Genomic DNA, 22,321 nt, shown 5'->3' on the forward strand with positions numbered 1-22,321 from the left:
CATGAAGAACAGAAAGGAGGAGGAAAAGACAGATATAGAGGTTTGTGTCTCGCTATGTTTCAGTTCACTAGCTAGCTGCAACAGACAGTCAGTTGCAGTGCTGCTAGTCCATTAGTCTAACCATTAGCATTGCAGTTGTAACATAGTCGTAAACTTTAGAGCCAAATTTTTCTGACTTCAAAGTCATTGATCTATCACCACAACTATCAAAGGAGCTCTAAAGCATCAGAAATTTCTGACAAGATAACTGACCAACTGGGGTAGACCACCCGAAATACCATTTATGTTTTTATACAGATAACAATTCATTATGTAGTTGGTTAGTCAAAGGTTAGCAGTGCCTTTGCTCTAGATTCAACAGATAGCTGTCTAGGCCTAGTAGTGGAAACCTAATAGTCTGGTTTGTTTAATGCAACTACCCAGCTAGCATCTGACAGTTCAAAGATGGCAACACGTGACACTTCATTTAACCTATTTCAAAATCTTAGAATATTCCTGAAGCAGCAAACAGATTTTGATTGATTACATTATAAATAAATGACAAACCAACCAACCTGTAGCTAGCTGTTCCTTGCTTGTAAACTGAAGGCTAGATTTACATTTTGCTATCCAAAATCTGTGTGATATCTCCATAAAAACGCTGACTTCTTCTGTCAGTCTAAGACTACTAGATTTTAAGTATAACTTTAAAACATTTATGGCTAAAGTAATAATGGACATCACTCATCATAAAATAGTCTTGACTAGTAGAAATGTTTGAAGGTAACATTGAATGGACAGGTAGTGATGAGTTAATGAGCAGTCTGACTGTTCAGTTTTATTGCAAGGTGGAGCCCACATAGCTCTCCTGCATCTGTGCATCTATTGATATCTGCAGGCTGGAGAATGGGATGTGGCACAGCATTAGTGTTCCCACAGCAGGTGGCCAAGGTCAAGACTGACATTTTTGGATGAACTGTTCCTCAGCACGCCTTTTAGTGTGTTGCCATGGCGCCTATGTGTGCTAACTGACATCAACCGGCACGCGCAACCAATTTAGGACAATTGGTATTAATCATCAGATATGCAAGAGGGCACACAAAATCAAGGTGTTGCACGTTTCACGAATCCCATGTTGGTTTTTTGCAAGCACTTTTCTCAAGAGCAAAATTAAGAGGAATTTATGACGTTTTGTGAATGAGGCTCAGTGTCATAAGACCAAAAGCAGTCACTTTACTAAAGATGATGAAAGATGAAACTTTATTGATCCCCATTGGGAAATTAGATCATTGCAGCAGCAAAGGTCATAGGATTCAGAAAGGACAATATAAAAGTATAATATAAAATAAGCAATAGAAACAGTAGAAATAATAAAAAACAACAGTACTATAAACAATTGGGTTCTATAAACATTTGCTGCTGAAAAATTCAAGACAAAAAGTTAATTGTATGTTAAAAATGCAAATTGTGTAAAGTTAGCTGAAAAACAAATATAGCCGCAAGTGGCCATGAAAAGGGTTCAAGCCTTTTCTGAATGGTACTGACGTCACGAAAAAAGTGTCAGTGGTTCTGAGAACATCGTCCAAATATATCCATTGATGTATCTGCCAAGTTTCGCGATCATTGAACAAACGGGTGCGGAGTTACGGCCATTTTTGTGTTAGGCCACGCCCATTTTGGGTGTTTGCGGGGCCCCCTTCTGGTCGAATCGCACAAAATTCGGTACACATGTTAGAAATGCCATTCCAGACGAGGCTGAGAAGTTTGGGACCGATTATGTAAATGGCATTTGATTTACCGGCTGTTACATGGTTATTACACCATAGGCCCCACCCACTTTCACCAATGATGACAAAACTTGTCCACTAGTACAGCCTCCCTGAACACCAAATTTCACGCAATTTTGTCATCGGGATTTATGACAATTTAGCTGACAGGCCACGCCCTCTCACAACAAAATTTATATTTTAAAAACTAAAGTCTATATCAAAAATCCAAAAACACAACTTGTAGAGCTTGGTCCATAGATGCTACTGACCGACTTTGGTGGTGATCGGTCCAGGCGGACCTTGGGGTCCAAATTGCAAAACTGTAGAGTTAGGACACCTGCATATGTGTAGCAAGTTTCGTAAAAATCGGACAAACGGTGTACGAGTTATGGCCTTTAAAGTAAAACCTTTAATTATAGCACCCCCTTCAGGCCGATTGGGTAAATATTTGTTGAGCTAGTAATGGCTCATAGTATCTGTCATTGGGCCAAATTTGATGTCTCTGCGATGTACCAACTCACGGGAATTGGCGCCAACGCGGATGAACAATAATAAACCAGCATATTACCAAAGTCAATAGTCTCGGCTGGCCAGAGTCCTTAGCTGTGTGTCAGCGCAGCAGAAAGGTCTGCAGAACCCATTGTTGTGGGATAACAGGTCAACATGCTCTGGGCTGTTTGTGACTCTTAAACCAATCACACTTGTTGGGGGCGGGGCTTTAGTCAAGGAGCCATCAACGGTGCCAAAAAAACTCCATCTATGGAAGTATTTGTAAATCTTTTTGATTCTCCACAGAATGAATCGAACACGCCTGGCTTATTGTGCAGTCCAATGAGTCTTTGAATTTTTCCATTAGCATGTTTTTATTACTTCCTCTACCATTTGGCTGGCTTGCTACAGTGGCAAATTTTTTGTATTAACAGCTGAGGATGAAAAGAGCAGCACATATAGGATGTGGAGGGGCCAACTTCCTGTAAGTCAGACTAATTGCCAACCAAGCCTTTGCTTGTGATGTTCCAAAAGGCTTTCAAACCAGTGCTTTTTCTGAAAAATTGTCTGAAAATGAGAACTAGAACGGAACCAGAAACAGAAAAAGACTAGAACCTCAACCCAAACCCAGGGTAGAGGGGCTCAGTGAATGTGGAGCAGAGGAGTGGAGGAGTGTCAGTTTGTCAGAAGAGACTCTGTAGACGGACAGAGTCCCAGCAGACCAGTCCAGATACACTGCTGCTCCGTTAGATCCAGAGGAACAGACAGGGATGATGGTGGACTTCCCATTGTGTCTGGTGTGTAGCTTCTGTTTGTTGAGTTTGGATCCAGAGTGAGATGACAGACATCTGATGGGAGAAGAAGACACACAATGTCATGGTCTGCCCCTGTCTGCCATGATTTGCCCCTTTCAGCTCTAGTGTCTGCCCTCTTAGCCCTAGCCCTTGTGTCTGCCATGGTCTGCCCCTGTCTGCCCCTGTGTCCTGGTCATCACCCCTTTCACTCCCCAGTCCTGCCATCCTCCTGCCAGCCACTAGATGCCCTTGGTCTTTCCTCCCTTCTCTGCACCTTCCCTCCACACCTGCCTGTAATCAGCTCATCACCGGTCTGCTCACCTGTTTCCTACCAGCCCACAGTATTTATCCCCAGTTTGCCATCCACTCTCCGCCGGATCATACACTTGGTTTTTCCAAGGACTCGGCTCCCATTCAGCCTGCCAGCCAGACTCCAGCCTTCTTGCCTCGCCTGCTTCCCTCGTCGGATCAGTTCGGCTCCCCGCTCTGCCTGGCTTACCTCTGCTCCTTCCCTGTCCTGCCTTGGCCCAGCTGCGGGCCTATCCTCAGCTCCAGGGCTCCGACTGCCTGCCCGGGCCCTCGCTCCAGCTTCCAGCTACCAGCTACCAGTACAGTAAATAAACTGTCTTTTGAACTGTGCTCCAGCCCCTTGTGTCTGTGTCTGCATTTGGGTCCTCACCACACCTCATCGTAACACACAACTGATATCCGAAATCACCATTTACTAAGACTCACTTCATCACCTCTCAGTCATTGATGCAGCACATCCATTATGGTTGACCCAGTCATGAGGAACATAAATTGAGCTGTATGTGAGAAAGCAAGAGATAGACTGCAGTGTGTGTGCTCCTGCTGTGTCAATACTCACATCGTGTCAGGCTGTCAGCTGTAATCCAGGTTTATTTCAGCCTGTAGGGATGAACACAACAATAACAGTCATCTGCAGGTCGACTCAAACACATTATCACAACATGCTTATGGATGATCTGATTGGCTGACTGTTCTGTGATTGATTTGGCTGTCTAGCCCTGAAGCCTGTCACCATTCTCCTCCGACACCTTCACTGAGAAGAGCAGCCATTGATAAGGTTGGATATTTACCAGCAAATGCTGCATCTTTGGGTTGATGCTAACTGTGTTTAGCACAATGCTGCCACTAAGTAAGTAAGCAAGTAACTTTATCTAGCACCTTTTGATAGCAGAGACGTCACAAAGTGCTTCACAGGGGAAATAAAGCATAAACATACATACAGACATAAAACACAATAAAAACAGAACCAAAAGTAAATAGAAAATGACACAAAGGCAAGTCTAAACAAATGGGTCTTGAGATGCTTTTTAAAAGTGTCCACAGATCTTAAGTCCAGAGGGAGAGAGTTCCAAAGTTTAGGAGCCACAACCTCAAAAGCACAGTCTCCTTTAGTTTTTAGCCTAGATCGAGGAACAACCAGCAAACCCTGATCAGAGGACCTTAGAGACCTGCTGGTGACATAGGGCTGCAGTAGATCTCTGATGTAGGCAGGTGCCTGACCATGCAGAGCTCTATAGGAGATCACAAGGACTTTGAATTTGATGGGGAGCCAGTGAAGAGCAATCAGAATCGGTGTCACATGAGACCTTTTGGAGGACCTGGTCAAGAGTTTAGCAGCAGCATTTTGGACCACTTGTAAACAATCCAGGGATGTTTTGCTGAGGCAGGTGAAAAGGGAGTTACAATAATCAAGACGGGACAATATAAAAGCATGAATTAACATTTCCACTAACTGAGACCAACCAATGGACCTTGTCAACATGGACCGACTCCAACCCTCTACTGACCTCAGAGTCTCCAGTCTACAGTGTGGACTCTCCAGAAGATCAGACAGCAACTTCACTCCTGAATGCTTCAGATAGTTTTTACTCAGGTCCAGCTCTCTCAGATGGGAGGGGTTGGACTTCAGAGCTGAGGCCAGAGAAGCACAGCAGCTCTCTGTAACCAGACAGCATGATAACCTGCAGAGAGAGGGGGATTTTAACAAACTACTGCTCATGTTCAAGTAGAGCTCCACACAGAGGGAAAAGAGATTATCTACCTCAGAGTCTCCAGTCTACAGTGTGGACTCTCCAGTCCAGCAGACAGCAGCTTCACCCCTGAATCCTGCAGCTTGTTGTTGTAGCTCAGGTCCAGCTCTCTCAGATGGGAGGGGTTGGACTTCAGAGCTGAGGCCAGAGAAGCACAGCTGTTCTCTGACAGTTCACAGCAATCAAGTCTGTAATTACAGGATACATATCAAATCAGACAGGATGTACTAAAAACTACTGCATTATTTTTATCCACTCATCATTGTCCAGGCAGTGTTAGCATACAAAAATAACCCTTTCCTCATCAAAGATATAACATCTACAAGATAAAAGACAGTAAACTGACCTCAGACTCTCCAGTCTACAGTGTGGACTCTCCAGTCCAGCAGACAGCAGCTTCACTCCTGAATCCTGCAGCTTGTTGTTACTCAGGTCCAGCTCTCTCAGATGGGAGGGGTTAGAGCTGAGAGCTGAGGCTAGGACTTCACAGTGAGTCTCTGAGAGTCCACAGTCAGAAAGTCTGTGTTTTACAGATTTAATATGAAATCAATGATAATCAAAACAGAGCTGAGACCAAGCATACCATTTACTAAGTACAGCATGAAACTACCAGTAATAATAACGATAATAACAGCAATAATAATAATTTTAACCACATTTAAACATTTTATCTACACCCTGAAGCTCCTGAGTTGTATTAAGCCCCCTTCACCCCTTGGAAGATACCTAGAAAGAAAACTCTGAAAAGATTACAATCTGTGTAGGTAAACAGAGTGAGTGTTGAGGAGGGAAGTAGCATGAACAGAGTGTGTAGTGTGAATAGGAAAAGATGAGTAGTGGGAACAGAATTAGTGTGATCAGAACTAACCGAGCCTCTCTGCAGTTCCTCACAGCTGGGATCAGTCTCCTTCGTCCCTCCTCTGATGTGTTGTACGCCTTCAGGTCCAACACATCCAGAACCTCCTCTGACATCTGCAGCATGTAGGCCAGAGCTGAGCAGTGGATCTCAGAGAGTTCCTTCCCTGATCTGTTCTCTGACTTCAGGAACTCTTGGATCTCCTGATGTACTGACTGGTCGTTCATCTCCATCAAACAGTGGAAGATGTTGATGCTTCTGTCAGGAGAGAGATTGGAGGTGCTCATCTCCTTCAGCTTGCTGATGGCTGTCTGGATGCTTTCTGGTCTGCTCTCTGTCTGACCCAGCAGGCCTCCTAAGAGACTCTGGTTGGACTCCAGTGAGAGGCCATGAAGGAAGCGGACATAGAGGTCCAGGTGGCCATTTTTACTCTTCAGGGCTTTTTCCATGGCTGTCTCCAGGAAGACATCCAGGGATGTTGACGCTGGTGGACTGACACCAACATCATATTGACCAGAGAAAGTGTCATGGCCATAATCATAATCCAGGTATGAGTCACCGTCATCATATTGACCATAGAAATTGTCAATGTCATAATCATAATCCAGGTATGGGTCACCGTGACCATAGAAAATGTCAATGTCATAATCGTCGTCATTATCATAATAATTCAGGGATGGGGCACTATCGACACTCAAGTCTTTTTTCAGTGATTTGGCCATTACTTTCGGGTTCCCGTTTGTGTAGCAGTGGAACATGTAGACTGCAGCGAGAAACTCCTGAATGCTCAGATGAACAAAGCAGTAGACCGTTCTCTGGAAGAGCACACACTCTCTTTTGAAGATCTCTGTGCACACTCCTGAGAACACCAAGGCCTCTCTGACATCAAGACCACACTCCTCCAGGTCTTCTTGGTAGAACATGAGGTTGCCTTTCTCCAGATGTTCAAACGCCAGCCTCCCCAGCTTCAGAAGAACTTCCCTATCAGTCTCCATCAGCTCCTGTTGACTCATCTCATGTTTCTCATCATACTTCTGCTTCTTCCTCTTTGTCTGAACCAGCAGGAAGTGTGAGTACATCTCAGTCAGGGTCTTGGGCAGCTCTCCTCTCTGGTCTGTAGTCAACATGTGCTCCAGAACTGTAGCAGTGATCCAACAGAAGACCGGGATGTGGCACATGATGTGGAGGCTCCTGGATGCCTTGATGTGTGAGATGATTCTGCTGGACAGCTCCTCATCACTGGATCTCCTCCTGAAGTACTCCTCCTTCTGGGGGTCAGTGAACCCTCGTACTTCTGTTACCCTGTCAACACATGTAGGAGGGATCTGATTGGCTGCTGCAGGTCGAGAAGTTATCCAGAGGAGAGCCGAGGGAAGCAGATTCCCCTCGATGAGGTTTGTCAACAGCACGTCTACTGATGATGTCTGTGTGACATCAGACACAACCTCATTGTTCTGGAAATCCAATAAAAGTCTGCTTTCATCCAGGCCGTCAAAGATGAACACAACTTTACAGACAGAGAGCTTCTCTGCTGTGACCGTCTGTAATGTTGGATGGAAAACATGGAGCAGCATGAGAAGACTGTACTGCTCATCTTTGATCAAGTTTAGCTCCCGGAACGAAAGCAGAATCACAAGACTGACATCTTGATTTTCCAAGCCCTCTGCCCAGTCCAGAGTGAACTTCTGCACTGAGAAGGTTTTTCCAATGCCAGCAACGCCCTTCGTCAGAACTACTCTGATGTGTGTCTCTTGGCCAGGTAAGGGTTTAAAGATGTCGTGGCACTTGATTGTAATGTCATGGAGGGTCTTCATCTTGGATGCTGTCTCCAGCTGCCACACCTCATGTTGGGTATTAACCTCTTCACTCTGTCCCTCTGTGATGTAGAGCTCAGTGTAGATCCTGTTGAGGGGGGTTCCAGTTCCTGCTTCAGCAGTTCCTTCTGTCACAAATTCACATTTCCTCCTCAGACTGATCTTATGCTCGTCTAAAACCTCCTGCGGACCGCCTTCTGCTGGAAGAGACAAACAAATGAATAAAAGGTTAAACAAAGATAGAGAACCTTGTGTTAATTTTCAGTACCAACATAAAAATAATCAATATTAGGGTCAAGAAATGCAAAATCCAAATATTTCATGACTGTGGCTATATGTCCGAGCTGATGCGCACAGTGGGCATGACTATTAGAGATAATGGCATTGTGAAGAGATGGTGGATGTCTTGATGTAGTGCATGAGGAGGACATAGCAAAGACTCTGGACGAAGATGATGTTGGACGAGCGCTGTCCTGCACCCTGGCATGGGACCTTTTTAAATTGACTGGAGGTCTTCGCATGGCCTATGGACCCAGCTGGATTACCGGCTGTGGGACTCGATGGTATAGCTGTGCCAAGAACTAGGCCTATTTGTAAAGGACTTTAGGCCTTACTCTCAAACTACTCAACGGCCTGCTGTTCGGCAGTCCAGCGGTGCCTACGCTTGAGCTGGCCCACTGGGCATGGGTGAGTAACACTTTTGAACTGTCCACTGCAGAGACCACCTGTGCCCATTTATTTTTTGTTGTTTGTTTTATGCTACACCTCCACCGCACAGGTCAGGGTTACCAGTTTATAATTACTGTGAGGGTAACAAAGTGGCATTTTTGTTGGGTGTACACGTTTTTTTTTCTTTCTGTGCCCATTTTTTGGTGACTCGGTGTGAATTTGAGTGCACCTAAGTGGGAGGAGAGGCGTAGGAGGGGGTGTGTCAGTAATGATCAAGCATCGCAGTGCAATTTTGGTTTCAAGGATTACTGGGACCTTGCATCACCTGCCTGCTCATACCACTCCAAAGACCCATGGCGTAAGGTGCAGTCTATTCAAAAGCTTACCAACCCTTTTTGTGGATGTTGACTTTGATATAAATCCTTCAATCAGGAAAAAATAAGATACAGCATTTTTCATTCGTACTACACATGGCAGTGGTGTGAATGATTATCATCCAACATGGAACTGTCAGTATGCGGCATGACGCATGGAGTGGAAATTGTGGAGGCGGCCGCATCCTCTATAGATGTCAGGGACTGGCTGGTGGATGCCCCTTCACCCCCACCACCCTCCCGTAGCCAACCACAGGGACAGATTCTGTTTGGCCCTTCGGCAATTAGACAACCCAAAAGTTGACAGTAAGGTTATTGCGATTTGCTTTATCACTGAACTGTTTCCTACATTGGAAACCTCTGACCTCAGACCAGAGGACCTCACAGGACCAACGTGTTATCTTCTCCCAAGGTAAGTTAACATCATCTGCCCTCCGCAGCCTTAATGTGCCATATCTTGGCAGAGTGCCGTGGCACTGCTTTTAAAGGGAAGGAAAAGAGGTGATTTGATTGGTCTTGATTGATGCCAACCCCCTATTACACCTACTGATAATGTATTCTTCCTAATCCAAACCCGTTTCCAGCTGCGCCACAGGGGCGCCTCGTGCCTCTGGCCACAAAATTAACAAAAGTCATTCGCCACACCCTATGGGCCATTGATTCTCGAAAATAGAGTTCCCAGTCTTACTTTGTGCGATGCTGGTTTGACTGAGTGTCTGCACTCCAGGTCTTGTTCTGGGTCTTTCTCCACACTGGGGACAGGCGGAGTCTCCTGATGAACCAGACTGGTCCCAGTATGAGGTGATGCACTGTCTGCAGAACCAGTGTCCACAGCTGGTAGAGACTGGATCCCTCAGGACCTCCTGACACAATGCACAGCAGGACAGCTGCTCCTTCACAACACCATGACTCCTCTTCCTCTCTCTGTGTAGATGAAGAGAATTCATTATGACTGTTATCATCAGAAAACCCCAGTGCCATCTACTGTAGATGGTCAGAGAGCATCACGCTGCCGCAGCACAAATTGTTTATATTTATACTACTGAGTGCTACTTTTCTGACTTTTGACTTTTACAAGTTCTACTATTGCTAATACTACTACTACTACTACTACTATTGCCACTTCTACTGTTACTAATACTGCTACCATTTTAAACAACTAATTCAACCACGTCAAATACTGAAACTACTACTACTATTACTGTTGCACTACTACTGCTATTACTACTACTACTACTGCTACCACCACTATTGCTACTTCTACTGTGTCCAATACGGATAGTCCAAATACTACTACTACTGCTAATTGTATTACTGTTACTACTGAGTGCTAGTTTTATGACTTTTACAAGTCTTTTGTTTTGTTTTGTTTTGCACGGTCTGTGGCAGTAATGTGTTGGCAGGTGAGCTTTGTTCATCTTCCACCTGAATGCGCGCTGCGATGACGTAAGTTACCACGACACGAAATGCAACAATTGGTTCAAATCACAAGCGGTCTGTTGATTTGGCCGTTTCATGCGGAAAAGTTGCGGCAATTTTGCAAAACTGCAAGCTCTCGCAAATATTGCGGAGATTTCTTGAATTTGCGTTAATTATTGCGAAAGCAAAATTGCAAATTCCTGGAGGGACTGACTACTACTGGAACTACTATTACTACTACAAGTACGTATGCTGTTACTAATACTGCTACCGTTTTGAACTACTAATTCAACTACTTCAAACACTGAAATTACTACTACCATTACTGTTGTGGTGCTACTCTTACTACTACTATTACTACTACCATTTTTGCTACTTCTCTTTCTAATAATGATAGTCCAAATACTAGTACTACTGCTAATTGTATTACTTCTACTACTGATATTACAACTGCTGCTTTTACTACCCATAATACTATGACTTTTAGATTACCTATCCTTCCATGTATTGATAACTATAGAACTTTTGGCTGTCAAATAAATTGCTTAAATATTCAAATTTTGAAGACGTTTACCTCCTTCAAATGAATTCAACTGTCTACCTTTTTACTGAAGCAAGCACACAAATTTTCTTCAGAAAATGTAGCCTTTTCTAGCTTTTTATTTACGTGTCATGCCACTTAGGTGGCCCATCCCACATGGGATTACAAGACACAGATAAAATAAACAAAATGTATGTTTGCTATATTATAGCTATAAAGAATACTCAATTCATTCACTCAATTCAGATAGGTTTCTATTCTTTGGACCCCATCTGGTATCTTCCTTGTATTTCACTTTATCGTACTGTATTGACAGCATTCACACTTCTGGACACATTTTATAGGGGTAAAATGGCAGCTGGTTTTTATCCCAACCTCTCGTGCGCTCCAGTGGAGATACTGAGGCACTTGAGGTCTGGATGTTGAGGTTCATTGCTGAAATTCAAAGGCGAATCCTTAGACCAGTCACTCTTCATAGACAGACAGCTGGGTGCTGGAGACTCTGCTCTCTGGCTCCGGTCCTGACCTCTGGAAACACCAAGATGTTTTTATTAATATCATGTGAGTACAACGACTGTCTGGCTTATGTATTCCTGATGAAGATCCATTTTGGATGAACAGTTGTATTGTAGAGGAGTCATTTTTCTCTTCCATTGTCTTTCCTTGATATTCTCACTACTAGCTTACTTCAGAAATACAATCCTCTCATAGTGTGTAATATTACAGTAAAGGGAAGACACTGTGGGCCCTATTTTCATGAATCAAGGTGCAGACGCAGGTGGTGGCACAAGCTCACTTGGGCCTGAACAACATATTTGTGGTAATTTCATTACCAGACATGCTGGTGCACCAGCGGCGTAGTTGTGAAAGGGGTTGGATTAGGAGGAATACATTATCAGTAGGTGTGTTAGGAGCTGGCATCAATCATGGCCAATCGAATCACCTCTTCTCATCCCCTTTAAAAGCAGTGCACTCCCTGCCACGGCTCACTGACTGTTTCATAATGGAGAGGAGAGTCTAGACCGGCTTCTCCCAAGAGGAAACTGATTCTTGTCTGGGAGGCGTGAATATACAGCACCTCAAATATGTCACCAAGGGCAGATGATGTCCCTTTTTAAGCTGACTTCACTATTTCTGGAGATTTTGAAAGCCCGGTCATGTTTTCCATGCGTAAAGATCAACAGTTTTATTTTGGAACACAATGATTCACACAATGTGCAGTTTCATGTGCAGCTATAACTAACTTTCTAATACAATAAAACATGTTTACGTTACTTTGTCGGTTGTCTTTCAGTCATTTATATACATGCTACATGCTACATTTATATACGCACAATAATGGGACTATTGCCAATACTGTAAGTAAGGTAATAGTCTTTTTGAGCCGTTTACATGACAGAAATTGACAACTCCCCATATTAATCGTGTTTAGATGACTGGAGTATTTATTTTGATTATCCATAGACAATTGTGGAAATTATAGAGTTTTTCGCTTTCTTTCCCATCCCACCACTAATCAAATTTAACCCAAACAATTACAGCCATGATTCTGCTCTACTAAATCATATTATTCGTCGCAGCCCTAGCCCTTTCTCTATTGCAATTAAAAATACAATGCTTTAGGGGCTACTTTTGGTAAGAAACACCCCTTAAATAAACAGTTCACCCTAAAATGAAAATTCAGTCATTATCTACTCACCCTGATGCCAGATGAAACACAGGTGAAGTTTCTTTGTTTGAGGGTGAGTAGATAATGACTGAATTTTCATTTTAGGGTGAACTGTTTATTTAATGATAGTCCAGTGCAGACTCTGCCTTACTGGGATTATTGCATTAATGCATTAGAATCGTATTTTTGAAACGTGTCTACTTGCTGAAGAAGGTGAGCATAACATACATGAAAGGGGTTTATATGATTTTGGAGGGTCAAAAAGCCATGAAAATAGCACAGTGTCACTACACCCTGATTTGTATTGACACTCCCCTCTTCACTGCCCTGCGCTTCCCACCCATTTAGCAAGCGTTGTCATGACAAGCCACGAAATTACTGAATGGGTGCAGGCGGGAAAAAACCTGCTTGTGCTCAACAAAACATCCACTTTGTCGATGCAAGGTCACCATGCTTGATCTGCACCGGCACGAAAATAGGGCCCTGTATATTGTCCATTTTGGTAAAAAAACATGTAAGTTTATCTTAATTGCTCATGAGATTCAACAATTTTCCAAAGGTGAGTTTTACTTTAATTCCAGCAGTCATTTTGTCAGATCTCACTTTGGAATAAAACTCAGAGCAGTGTTTTGCTTTTCTCCTCATTGAATCATAATCCATCAGGTAGACTTCCAGTATAACAGTCCTCTTACTTTGTGTCTGAAGGTCCAGGTTCATTACTGAAGACTAGAGGAATATCTTTAGACCGGTCAGTCTTCACAGACAGACAGCTGGGTGCTGGAGACTCTGCTCTGCCCTCCTCTTCCTCCACACAAACACTCATCTTCTGGACTTCAGTCAGTCTGAGAGGTAGAACAGGAACATTGGAGACACACACACACACACACACACAGTATGATGAACCCAGCCAGCACTACAGCTTGTACCACCTTGTTTTCCTTAAATGTGTCTAATTAAAACAGTGTGTATTAAACAGCCAATCAGGACTTTGTGTCCACAGATGAATCAGTGATAAACTGTTCAGTTCATTCTGACTCTTATTCCCTCTACAGTCCACAGGGAGACAACTGACTCAGAGACTTTTACAGTAAAATAATAATAATGTTGTAATAACACTCACCCTGCCTCCGCCTTCTGTTTCCCTCCTCCTGCTCTGCTCTGTTTCAAAATGGAGTCTGAACTAACTGCTTCATACTTTCACTTTCATTTCCCGGTGTCATCCAAGGAGGTTCTATATGTGTCTTCATGTTCCACAAGAATAAGACTTCCGGTCGGGTTTTTTCAGAATAAAAGCCCAATTTGTACAAATCCACAGCACTAAAATAAAACTCATTTTGTACAAACACAACAACAACAACAACAACGACAATAATAATAATCATCATCATAACAATAATATTTGCAGGTGTTGTACAACCATAATAACATGGCACATCAAGACAAAGCCACAAGCAACAATCAGTTATTCCTTTACCTTTCTGCAGAAAATGCTGACCAAAGCAATCTTCTCTCTTGTGTCCTATTAGAAAACCCAGAGTGTAAAATAAAACTCAACTTAGTGAGCAGTTTAACAAACGAACTCAACAGGACTTTAATCCTGTCAGAAGGTGGAAGGATGAATGACAGCACAGTTGTCAGTAAGATAAGATGAGATGAGATAAGATTATTGATCCCCTAGGGGAAATTCAGGTGCCACAGCAGTAATATAAATAAATTGCCTGATATCAGACAGAATTGTCAACTCGTTACACATCCATCCACATCCATCTTCAGTCTGACATCGCCTCCACTCTAACCGATCCAGAGGACAGGAAGTTCTGTGAGCCAATGGGGGTCGAGCATATCTGTGACGACCTCATATTAGATCTACAAGGCCTGATTTAAAAGTTTGTTTCCGACTTTCGCCACCGCTTTCCTGGCCGCGCTTCCAGCTGGTGGCGGACACCGAAGCGAAGCAGCCAAGAAGACCCCAGTGTTCATACTGACTGTCTCACCTAATTCTCTTTATATTTAAGTACGTATACTTTAGTTCCATTAATCTTTGGTTGGCTTTATTTTACGTGTTTTGTCTACGCTTTGAGCAAGGTCATGGCACACACACACTTCAAGCTGTGTCACTAAGTTTGCGCTGGTACTTAGTAAACCAGAGAATAGCACGTTACAGCAGTCTAGACGCTGTGTATTAGGGTTTCAGCGTCAGACATTACTAATATGCCGGATTTTGGAAATGTTACAAAAATGGAAGAAAGATTAACCTCTTATGTAATGGTAGAATAAAATAGTTTGGAACCATTAGCCTACCTACTGTGTGTGTTGTGAATGTTTTCTCTTTCTCAAGGTGTGCTTGGAGCCCTACAGTCACCGCCTGCAGCTACACTGCAATTTGAAATTTTTTAATCTGAGAGGTTTTACATAACTGGAGGGACAATTATCAATGTAATGGAAGTTTGTGGAGCTTCAGAGCTCATACTGATCCCCTGTAGTGATTGAAAAGTCACTCATACATATTAATATATTAATGATATGAATACATGGCTATTTGTTTTTGCGCATCAATAATTATTTTAATAACTAACATTGATGTATTTTAATATTTGTAATATATATTACAGTATATATAGTCTTCATATATTTATAATTAGATTTCTAATATATAGTTTTCATATAATTATATTTTGTGAACTATGACCTGGCAATACATCCTCCGACCAGCGGGGGGCGATAATTAGAAAGAGTCCGGCTGCAGACCTCTCGGCCCAGGAGGGAGGTCGTCATAGATATGCTCAACCCCGATTGGCTCACAGAACCTCCTTGCCTCAGGAGGGAGGTCTGCAGCTGGACCCTTTTGTGGGAGGAGGGGGATTCGATTTAACCAATCACTAGAGACCGACGTATCCGCCTGGATCTAACGTCATTTTAAGGCGACACTGATGCGTAGCCATGACAACACCAGAGACGGTTCAGAAAGTATAGAGCATCTTTGACAACACGGAGCGAAGTAAAAACAAAGCATGATGTCGGGCGATATTGAGAAGACATGCCGTCTATGTAAAATAAATTTGTTAATCAAGGGGGTCATATCAAATTCAAAATTATTATTCAGCAGCCTAAACGCGAAAGAGAGGCCATTAAGCGAACGTTTCCGAGATGTCGGGGTAATTCTCCCTTATAGACCCGGTGTCTATTCTGGGAGGATCTGTGTAAAATGTTGATGAAGATTCGCAAATGATTGTAAAGAAATGGCAATCGGAGCTCAACGTGTCGGACACAAACGAGGAAGGCTCGAGAAGAGAAGTGAAGAGGGGCCGTGAGACAACAACAAAGACGCCACGGGAAAAGAAGCTATGCCAGAGTCTCAGCCCGGACCCAGGCAAATAAATAAATACAAAACTAGAAAATGAGAGTGCGTAGTGTCATTAGTGAGTATAACAGCTCTTGTTCTCAAATGTTAAAGACAATGTTGCACATATTCTCCACTTTTGGGAGCCAGAAGTTGAGGAGCCTTTAGTGTGATGATAGAGAGCCTAAGCCCCTCCCCTTCCGGTGGACCACCATGGGACCTTATTTCGGAAAAAATATGTACGGTAGTCAACGGCGAGAGACAAATAATTGTTTGATCCCGTTTGAATTGTGCCATGAATTACACATATGATGTTTTGTCAATTTAAAAGATAATTTTGCAAGTCAAGAAAGTCGCAATTTGTCGTAAAACTGTTGAACTATAAGACTGTGAAAATACGTAATTAGAAAGACTACACACCCAAAAGTGGCGTAAGTGACATCATAACTTCCTCTCTCCACAAGCTACCCAGAGCTGAAGCTCAGTCCCTCTCAGAGAGCAGGAGGATTATACACAACCTGGAAGGTAGACAGGAAGAACGGATTTAAACTGGTTTAGGATAGTTTTAGTACAGTGGGGGCTAACGTTAACGATGCCTGTGTGTGTTTCCTGTGTTTCCTTCCATGTTGGTGTCGGTGACGTATGTTGTGCGAGACGAGAGATGTAGTTCACTGAGCGGTTTCACACAAAACTAAACGTTACTTTACTGTTTTACAACAAACTGCCACTTTCTTGACTTGCAAAATTATCTTTTAAATTGACAAAACATCATATGCGTAATTCATAGCACAATTCAAATGGGATCAAACAATTATTTGTCTGTCGCCGTTGACTACCGTACATATTTTTTCTGAAATAAGGTCCCATGGTGGACAGCGGAAGGGGCGGGGCTTAGGCTCTCTATAGTAGTGTTCTTCCTGAAGCTCTTGGTGACGTCGCCAGGAACAGAGAGCGGCAGCAGGATGTTGAAACGATGGATTCAGTGCTGCAGCATGAGAAGGAGCTAGTAAAGGTTTCATCCATTTGTCAGAGTGAAAGTTCATTCTGTAAATCTCTCTGGCACCTTTGCTGACTTATTTTTTCCTATTTATATATTTCATAGCTAATTTGTCTCATTCAGTTCTTTTTCCCAGTCACACTTTATGCTGAAGCAGTGAAAATAAACATTTCACAGTGTGAAAAAGACTTGACTTTGAGACTATATTGTGTGTTTCAAATGTGTGCAGTTTATTCTAAAAATGTCACAGTTTTGAAGTATGGCAGACTTTGAGGGACTGCCATGATTTTTCTGTAACCTGACATGTATCTTGTGTGCAGCCTGTATGCTTAAAAATGCCACATTTTATTTATTTATTTTTTTTTGTGTGTTGTTTTTTTTGTTGTTTTTTATGATGACATCGAATAATAGAGTTCTCACTTATTGGGTGTGACGATTAATTACAAATAAATCTACATTTCTATACAAAAACTTTCGCGCTTTTATTTTGAAGGCTAAACTCCGAAGCCGGAAGTCCTATTCTCTGGTTAATCAGGTAAGCTTAACGTACACGGTGCAGATCCGGTGTGCGCCATTACTACACACACAACTTTACAACTTATTTGACTGTTTGTAAGTTTCCAACACGAAGTCTGGACCTGACTTTCCTCCCTGAGCTTCGGATGGAGCTGAAAACAACCGCGAAAATTTAACTCTTATCCACGATGTTTGTGGTGAGTGCGAGTTAACTTTACGATGAGTTTAGAAACGGCGACTCAAATTCGTGATTTTTTTTTGGTCAGCTCAGAATTTCGTTGAAGTTGTTGGAGATAAAATAAGTTTGAGGCAGACCTAGGAGCAAAAAAAAAAAAAACACATCTGTGAGTTTGATGTATTCTTGCTGGTCGACAAGAGATAGCTGTTAGATCACAGCTTCAGACCTGTTGTGAATCGTTAATATCCTCTCTCCGGTTCACTACTCAGTGAAAGGTTATTTTATCTCCAGGCGTTTGGTCTCCAGTCAATTTACATTCAAAACGTGGATTTCAGGTTTGCATAAACATAATAGAATATGATAAACTTAAGCATTCGCCATTCCACATGCAACAACAAAAAAACACCTAGGCTAAATAAGTATTACATGAAGAAATTTGGATAATAGATGACATGAAGTATAGAACAATAACAAAAATCATTTGACCTGTTTCTAGGTAACAGTTAGCCTCACTGACAACAGGGTTCAGTTGTCAACGGATTGTCTAAAATGTAAATGTCCTGTGATCTCGCACAGAAAAGTTCAGATTTCTGTGCGTGAACCAGCTCCATCTGTTTCTCTGGGAACATTTTCTGTGTCAGAACCGTTAGAGATCACGTGAAATAAAACAAACATAAACAAACCAAATACAACAAGGTCACCTCTTCCTCTCTGGTTCAGAACAAAGAAAACCAGCCGGAGGATCTCAGTCTGACATGTTATCTGACACTAGAATAAACCCGTCGTCCCTCCCCAGGTTCTCCAGATGCTCCAGCAGAGAGAGGATGGAGAGAGGAGAGGAGCCGAGCAGGTGGAGGAGAGGAGGAGGAGGAGGAGGAGGAGGAGGAGGAGGAGGGAGGTGGGCTGCCAGTGGGAGAGTCCAGAGGAGAGAGGGAGGGAGGAGAGGAGGGAGGAGAGGAGGGAGGTGGGCTGTCAGAGCGAGGCAGCAGAGAGGAGAGACGCTGCTGTCCAGGTCGACCTGCTGAACCAGCCAGGTGAGAGAGAGACAGCCAGGTGAGAGAGAGACAGCCAGGTGAGAGAGAGACAGCCAGGTGAGAGAGAGACAGCCAGGTGAGAGAGAGACAGCCAGGTGAGAGAGAGACAGGCAGGTGAGAGAGAGACAGCCAGGTGAGAGAGAGACAGCCAGGTGAGAGAGAGACAGCCAGGTGAGAGAGAGACAGCCAGCCTGCTGCACTGCTGCTGTCTCACACACCTGTCTGCTCACTTTCCTCACTACACACACCTGTCTGCTCACTTTCCTCACTACACACACCTGTCTGCTCACTTTCCTCACTACACACACCTGTCTGCTCACTTTCCTCACTACACACACCTGTCTGCTCACTTTCCTCACTACACACACCTGTCTGCACACTTTCCTCACTACACACACCTGTCTGCTCACTTTCCTCACTACACACACCTGTCTGCTCACTTTCCTCACTACACACACCTGTCTGCTCACTTTCCTCACTACACACACCTGTCTGCACACTTTCCTCACTACACACACCTGTCTGCACACTTTCCTCACTACACACACCTGTCTGCACACTTTCCTCACTACATCCGTCTGTCTGCACACTTTCCTCACTACACACACCTGTCTGCACACTTTCCTCACTACACACACCTGTCTGCTCACTTTCCTCACTACATCCGTCTGTCTGCACACTTTCCTCACTACATCCACCTGTCTGCACACTTTCCTCACTACACACACCTGTCTGCACACTTTCCTCACTACATCCGTCTGTCTGCACACTTTCCTCACTACACACACCTGTCTGCACACTTTCCTCACTACACACACCTGTCTGCTCACTTTCCTCACTACACACACCTGTCTGCTCACTTTCCTCACTACACACACCTGTCTGCTCACTTTCCTCACTACACACACCTGTCTGCTCACTTTCCTCACTACACACACCTGTCTGCTCACTTTCCTCACCTCACACACCTGTCTGCTCACTTTCCTCTGATAAGATAAGATATCACTTTATTATTTATTGTGTGTGTCTTCCTGTTTAGAGCGAGCCACTTATAGTGTCGCTCCTATCTGTTGATGAAGTGTTTTCCTTGGCCGTGCTGCACATGGTAACTATGGAAACCAGTGTGGCGAGCTTGAAATCAGCGTTAAGGTAGTTTTCATTTGTTTGTCATGTGGATGTTTACCTGTTCTGGTGGAATACAGAGTGTAGCCCAGATCTGGTCTAGCTGACAGTCTTGTTACCCAGTCACAGAAAAAACTTCCAATCCAGACAAGAAGGTAGGGCTGTCTCTCTCTCTGCCTGTCTGTCTGTCTGTCTGTCTCTCTCTCTGTCTCTCTCTCTCTCTCTCTCTCTCTCTCTCTCTCACCCTGTCTCTCTCTCTCTCTCTCTATCTATAAAAGCCTGTCTCTCTCTCTCTCTCTCTCCCTGTCTCTCTCTCTCTAAAAGCCTGTCTGTCTGTCTGTCTGTCTCTCTCTCTCTCTCTCTCTCTCTCTCTCCCTCTCTCTCTCTCTCTATCTATAAAAGCCTGTCTCTCTCTCTCTCTCTGTCTCTCTCTCTCTCTCTCTCTCTCCCTGTCTCTCTCTCTCTATCTATCTATAAAAGCCTGTCTGTCTCTCTCTCTCTAAAAGCCTGTCTCTCTCCTCTCTCTTTCTCTATCTAAAGCCTGTCTGTCTCCCTGTCTCCCTGTCTGTCTCCCTGTCTGTCTGTCTGTCTGTCTGTCTGTCTGTCTGTCTGTCTCCCTGTCTGTCTGCCTGTCTGTCTGTCAGGTTGGTCTGGTGGGATGTGGCAGTGTGTTGGAGTCAGATCAGATGGACCAGGCGGCGCTCTGCTGCAGCACTGCGGCTCACAGAGGACAGACGGCAGACCGGATCCAGGACGGACCGACCCGCTGCTGCCGTACTGGAACCAGAACGCCTCTCTGCAACTAAATACGACCCAGAATCCCTCACTGCAGCAACAGAGGGATCAGAATCCTCCATCTTTCCCCCACATCCCTGTATACCAGCTCTCCACCTCCCACAAGCCCCCATTCCTACCCAGCATGCCTCTGTCCACCTCCCACAAGCCCCCGTTCCTACCCAGCATGCCTCTGTCCACCTCCTACAAGCCCCCATTCCTACCCAGCATGCCTCTGTCCACCTCCCACAAGCCCCCGTTCCTACCCAGCATGCCTCTGTCCACCTCCTACAAGCCCCCATTCCTACCCAGCATGCCTCTGTCCATCTCCCACAAGCCCCCGTTCCGACCCAGCATCCCTCGGCCCGTCCCCCACAAACCCCAGTTCCTACCCAGCATGCCTCTGTGCGGGCCGTCTGTGCCTCTACACCAGCTGCCCATCACCGCGGCATTTCAGCAGCCCGAGTCTTTACCCCACCGGACTACGTTTCCCAGCATGCCCCTGTGTCAGCCGTCCCGTCTTCCGTCTCAAGAGTCGACTGTCCACGTTCAGCCAGGATTACAACAAGCGACCTTGTTACCCAGCATGCCTCTGTGTCAGCCGTCTCGCTTCCTGCCTCAAGAATCGACATCCTACCTTCGGATGGGATTGCGGCACGCTGCCCCGTTACCCAGCATGCCCCTGTGCCATCTCTCCCCCTCCCCTGTTTGTCTCGGTCTACCAGGAAGGAGGTGTGAAGTTTCTCCTCCCTCGGCTCCTGCAGACGTCTCAGCACCTCCTCCTGGACTCATAGCTCCTCTCAGCCCACGGCTCGCTGAGGAGGAGGAGGAGGAGGAGGAGGAGGAGGAGGAGGAGGAAGAAGAAGAAGAAGAAGAAGAAGAAGAGGAGGAGGAAGAGGAGGAGGAGGAGGAGGAGGGACCATGTAATGATAACGGTAAGTCGTGGGCGGTTTTCTAGGTTGCACATGACTACTCAAATTTACAAAGTTTTAAAAAGATCCGTATAGCTAGAGGCTTGATTTTGGAGATCTCCAAAAGTCTCTGAACATTTTTAGTTTTCTGTCTCATACATAATGGCATTAACAAAATGATTATGCTTGCAAATTTAGGATTAAATTTGAGTAATTGCCATTGCAAATAGGAATTTTTAAGTAATGCAATCCTGATTTTACAGTTTTATTTTGGTAGTTTGCAAAGAACAGTATTAGCCTTGCTACCTGCACTACAGGGAGTCAGGATTAGTAACACTTTATATATTTTATTATTATTAAGTGGCACAGGAGTTGCTTTGTCTTTGTTTAAACAGTTGAACAGGTTGACCTTGCTGAAAGGCGTACAGTCAGGCTGAAGCCCACAGGCCTGAAACAGGGAGGCAGGGCCGGATTCTGAATCCGTACAGACTGTTGAAACATGTTAAAACAGGTCAGGTGGTTTACCTGTGGTTCCACCCGAGCTGGGACAGTAAGAAACCAGACCTAACACGACCTCCAGTCATGACTGCTACACAGAATTAACATTAGCGACACTGGAGCTCTTTCTCTGTCTGCTTTCTCACTAACACGATCCCCCATTTTCTGCAGATCGGTGTTCCCGTGGTAACAAGCGGTCCCGGATAAGAGCTGCGAAGAAGAGCGAGAAGTCTCTGCGGACCGAGCGCAGCGCTCATGTCTGTAGCGTGTGCGGTAAAGGCCACGGGTTCGAGTCAGGGCCGGCGGACCGGCCGACCAAACAGGGCAGAGGGAAGGCTTACCGCCGCAACATCTGTAACTGCAGGGCTGACCGTCCCGGCAGCACCGCGCGCGAGAAGAAGAAGAAGAAGAAGAAGAAGAAGAAGAAGAAGAAGAAGAAGATCGATTCGCATAGACGGTCAAACGCACCCCGACCGGCGCCGTCACGTCTGTCACTTCTGTGGGTTGAGCCCCAGTGG

At 44.5% G+C, this 22,321-nt stretch overlaps 2 protein-coding genes across 3 annotated transcripts in view; one reads left to right on the forward strand and one right to left on the reverse strand.

Annotated features, from left to right (window-relative positions):
- Positions 1–1,222: 1,222 nt before the first annotated feature.
- Positions 1,223–13,292, reverse strand: LOC144543486 (NLR family CARD domain-containing protein 3-like). 2 transcript variants are annotated; one of them, XM_078291350.1, is made up of 9 exons: positions 13,126–13,292; positions 11,140–11,292; positions 9,493–9,728; positions 5,960–7,961; positions 5,438–5,611; positions 5,103–5,279; positions 4,849–5,022; positions 3,900–3,940; positions 1,223–3,085 (listed from the first exon to the last, which is right to left on the reverse strand). In XM_078291350.1, exons 1-8 carry the CDS (start codon positions 13,254–13,256, stop codon positions 3,931–3,933), a joined length of 3,057 nt encoding a protein of 1,018 aa, XP_078147476.1. In that variant the 5' UTR covers positions 13,257–13,292; the 3' UTR covers positions 1,223–3,085; positions 3,900–3,930. The 2 variants fall into 2 exon arrangements, with proteins under 2 accessions (XP_078147476.1, XP_078147477.1); XM_078291351.1 differs by lacking the exons at positions 1,223–3,085; positions 3,900–3,940; positions 4,849–5,022; positions 5,103–5,279 and having other exon boundaries at positions 5,451–5,588.
- A 6,986-nt stretch (positions 13,293–20,278) lies between these two features.
- Positions 20,279–22,321, forward strand: part of LOC144543502 (uncharacterized) — a 6,781-nt gene continuing 4,738 nt past the window's right edge. The window contains exons 1-2 of the mRNA XM_078291510.1: positions 20,279–21,329; positions 21,975–22,321. The exon at positions 21,975–22,321 is cut by the window's right edge and continues 202 nt beyond it. Of these exons, the coding sequence (XP_078147636.1) occupies positions 20,279–21,329; positions 21,975–22,321 (1,398 nt within the window). The remainder of the gene's footprint in view (positions 21,330–21,974) is intronic.

The sequence above is a fragment of the Centroberyx gerrardi genome, chromosome 22 (genome assembly GCF_048128805.1).
Source record: "Centroberyx gerrardi isolate f3 chromosome 22, fCenGer3.hap1.cur.20231027, whole genome shotgun sequence".
Classification (NCBI taxonomy): domain Eukaryota; kingdom Metazoa; phylum Chordata; class Actinopteri; order Beryciformes; family Berycidae; genus Centroberyx; species Centroberyx gerrardi.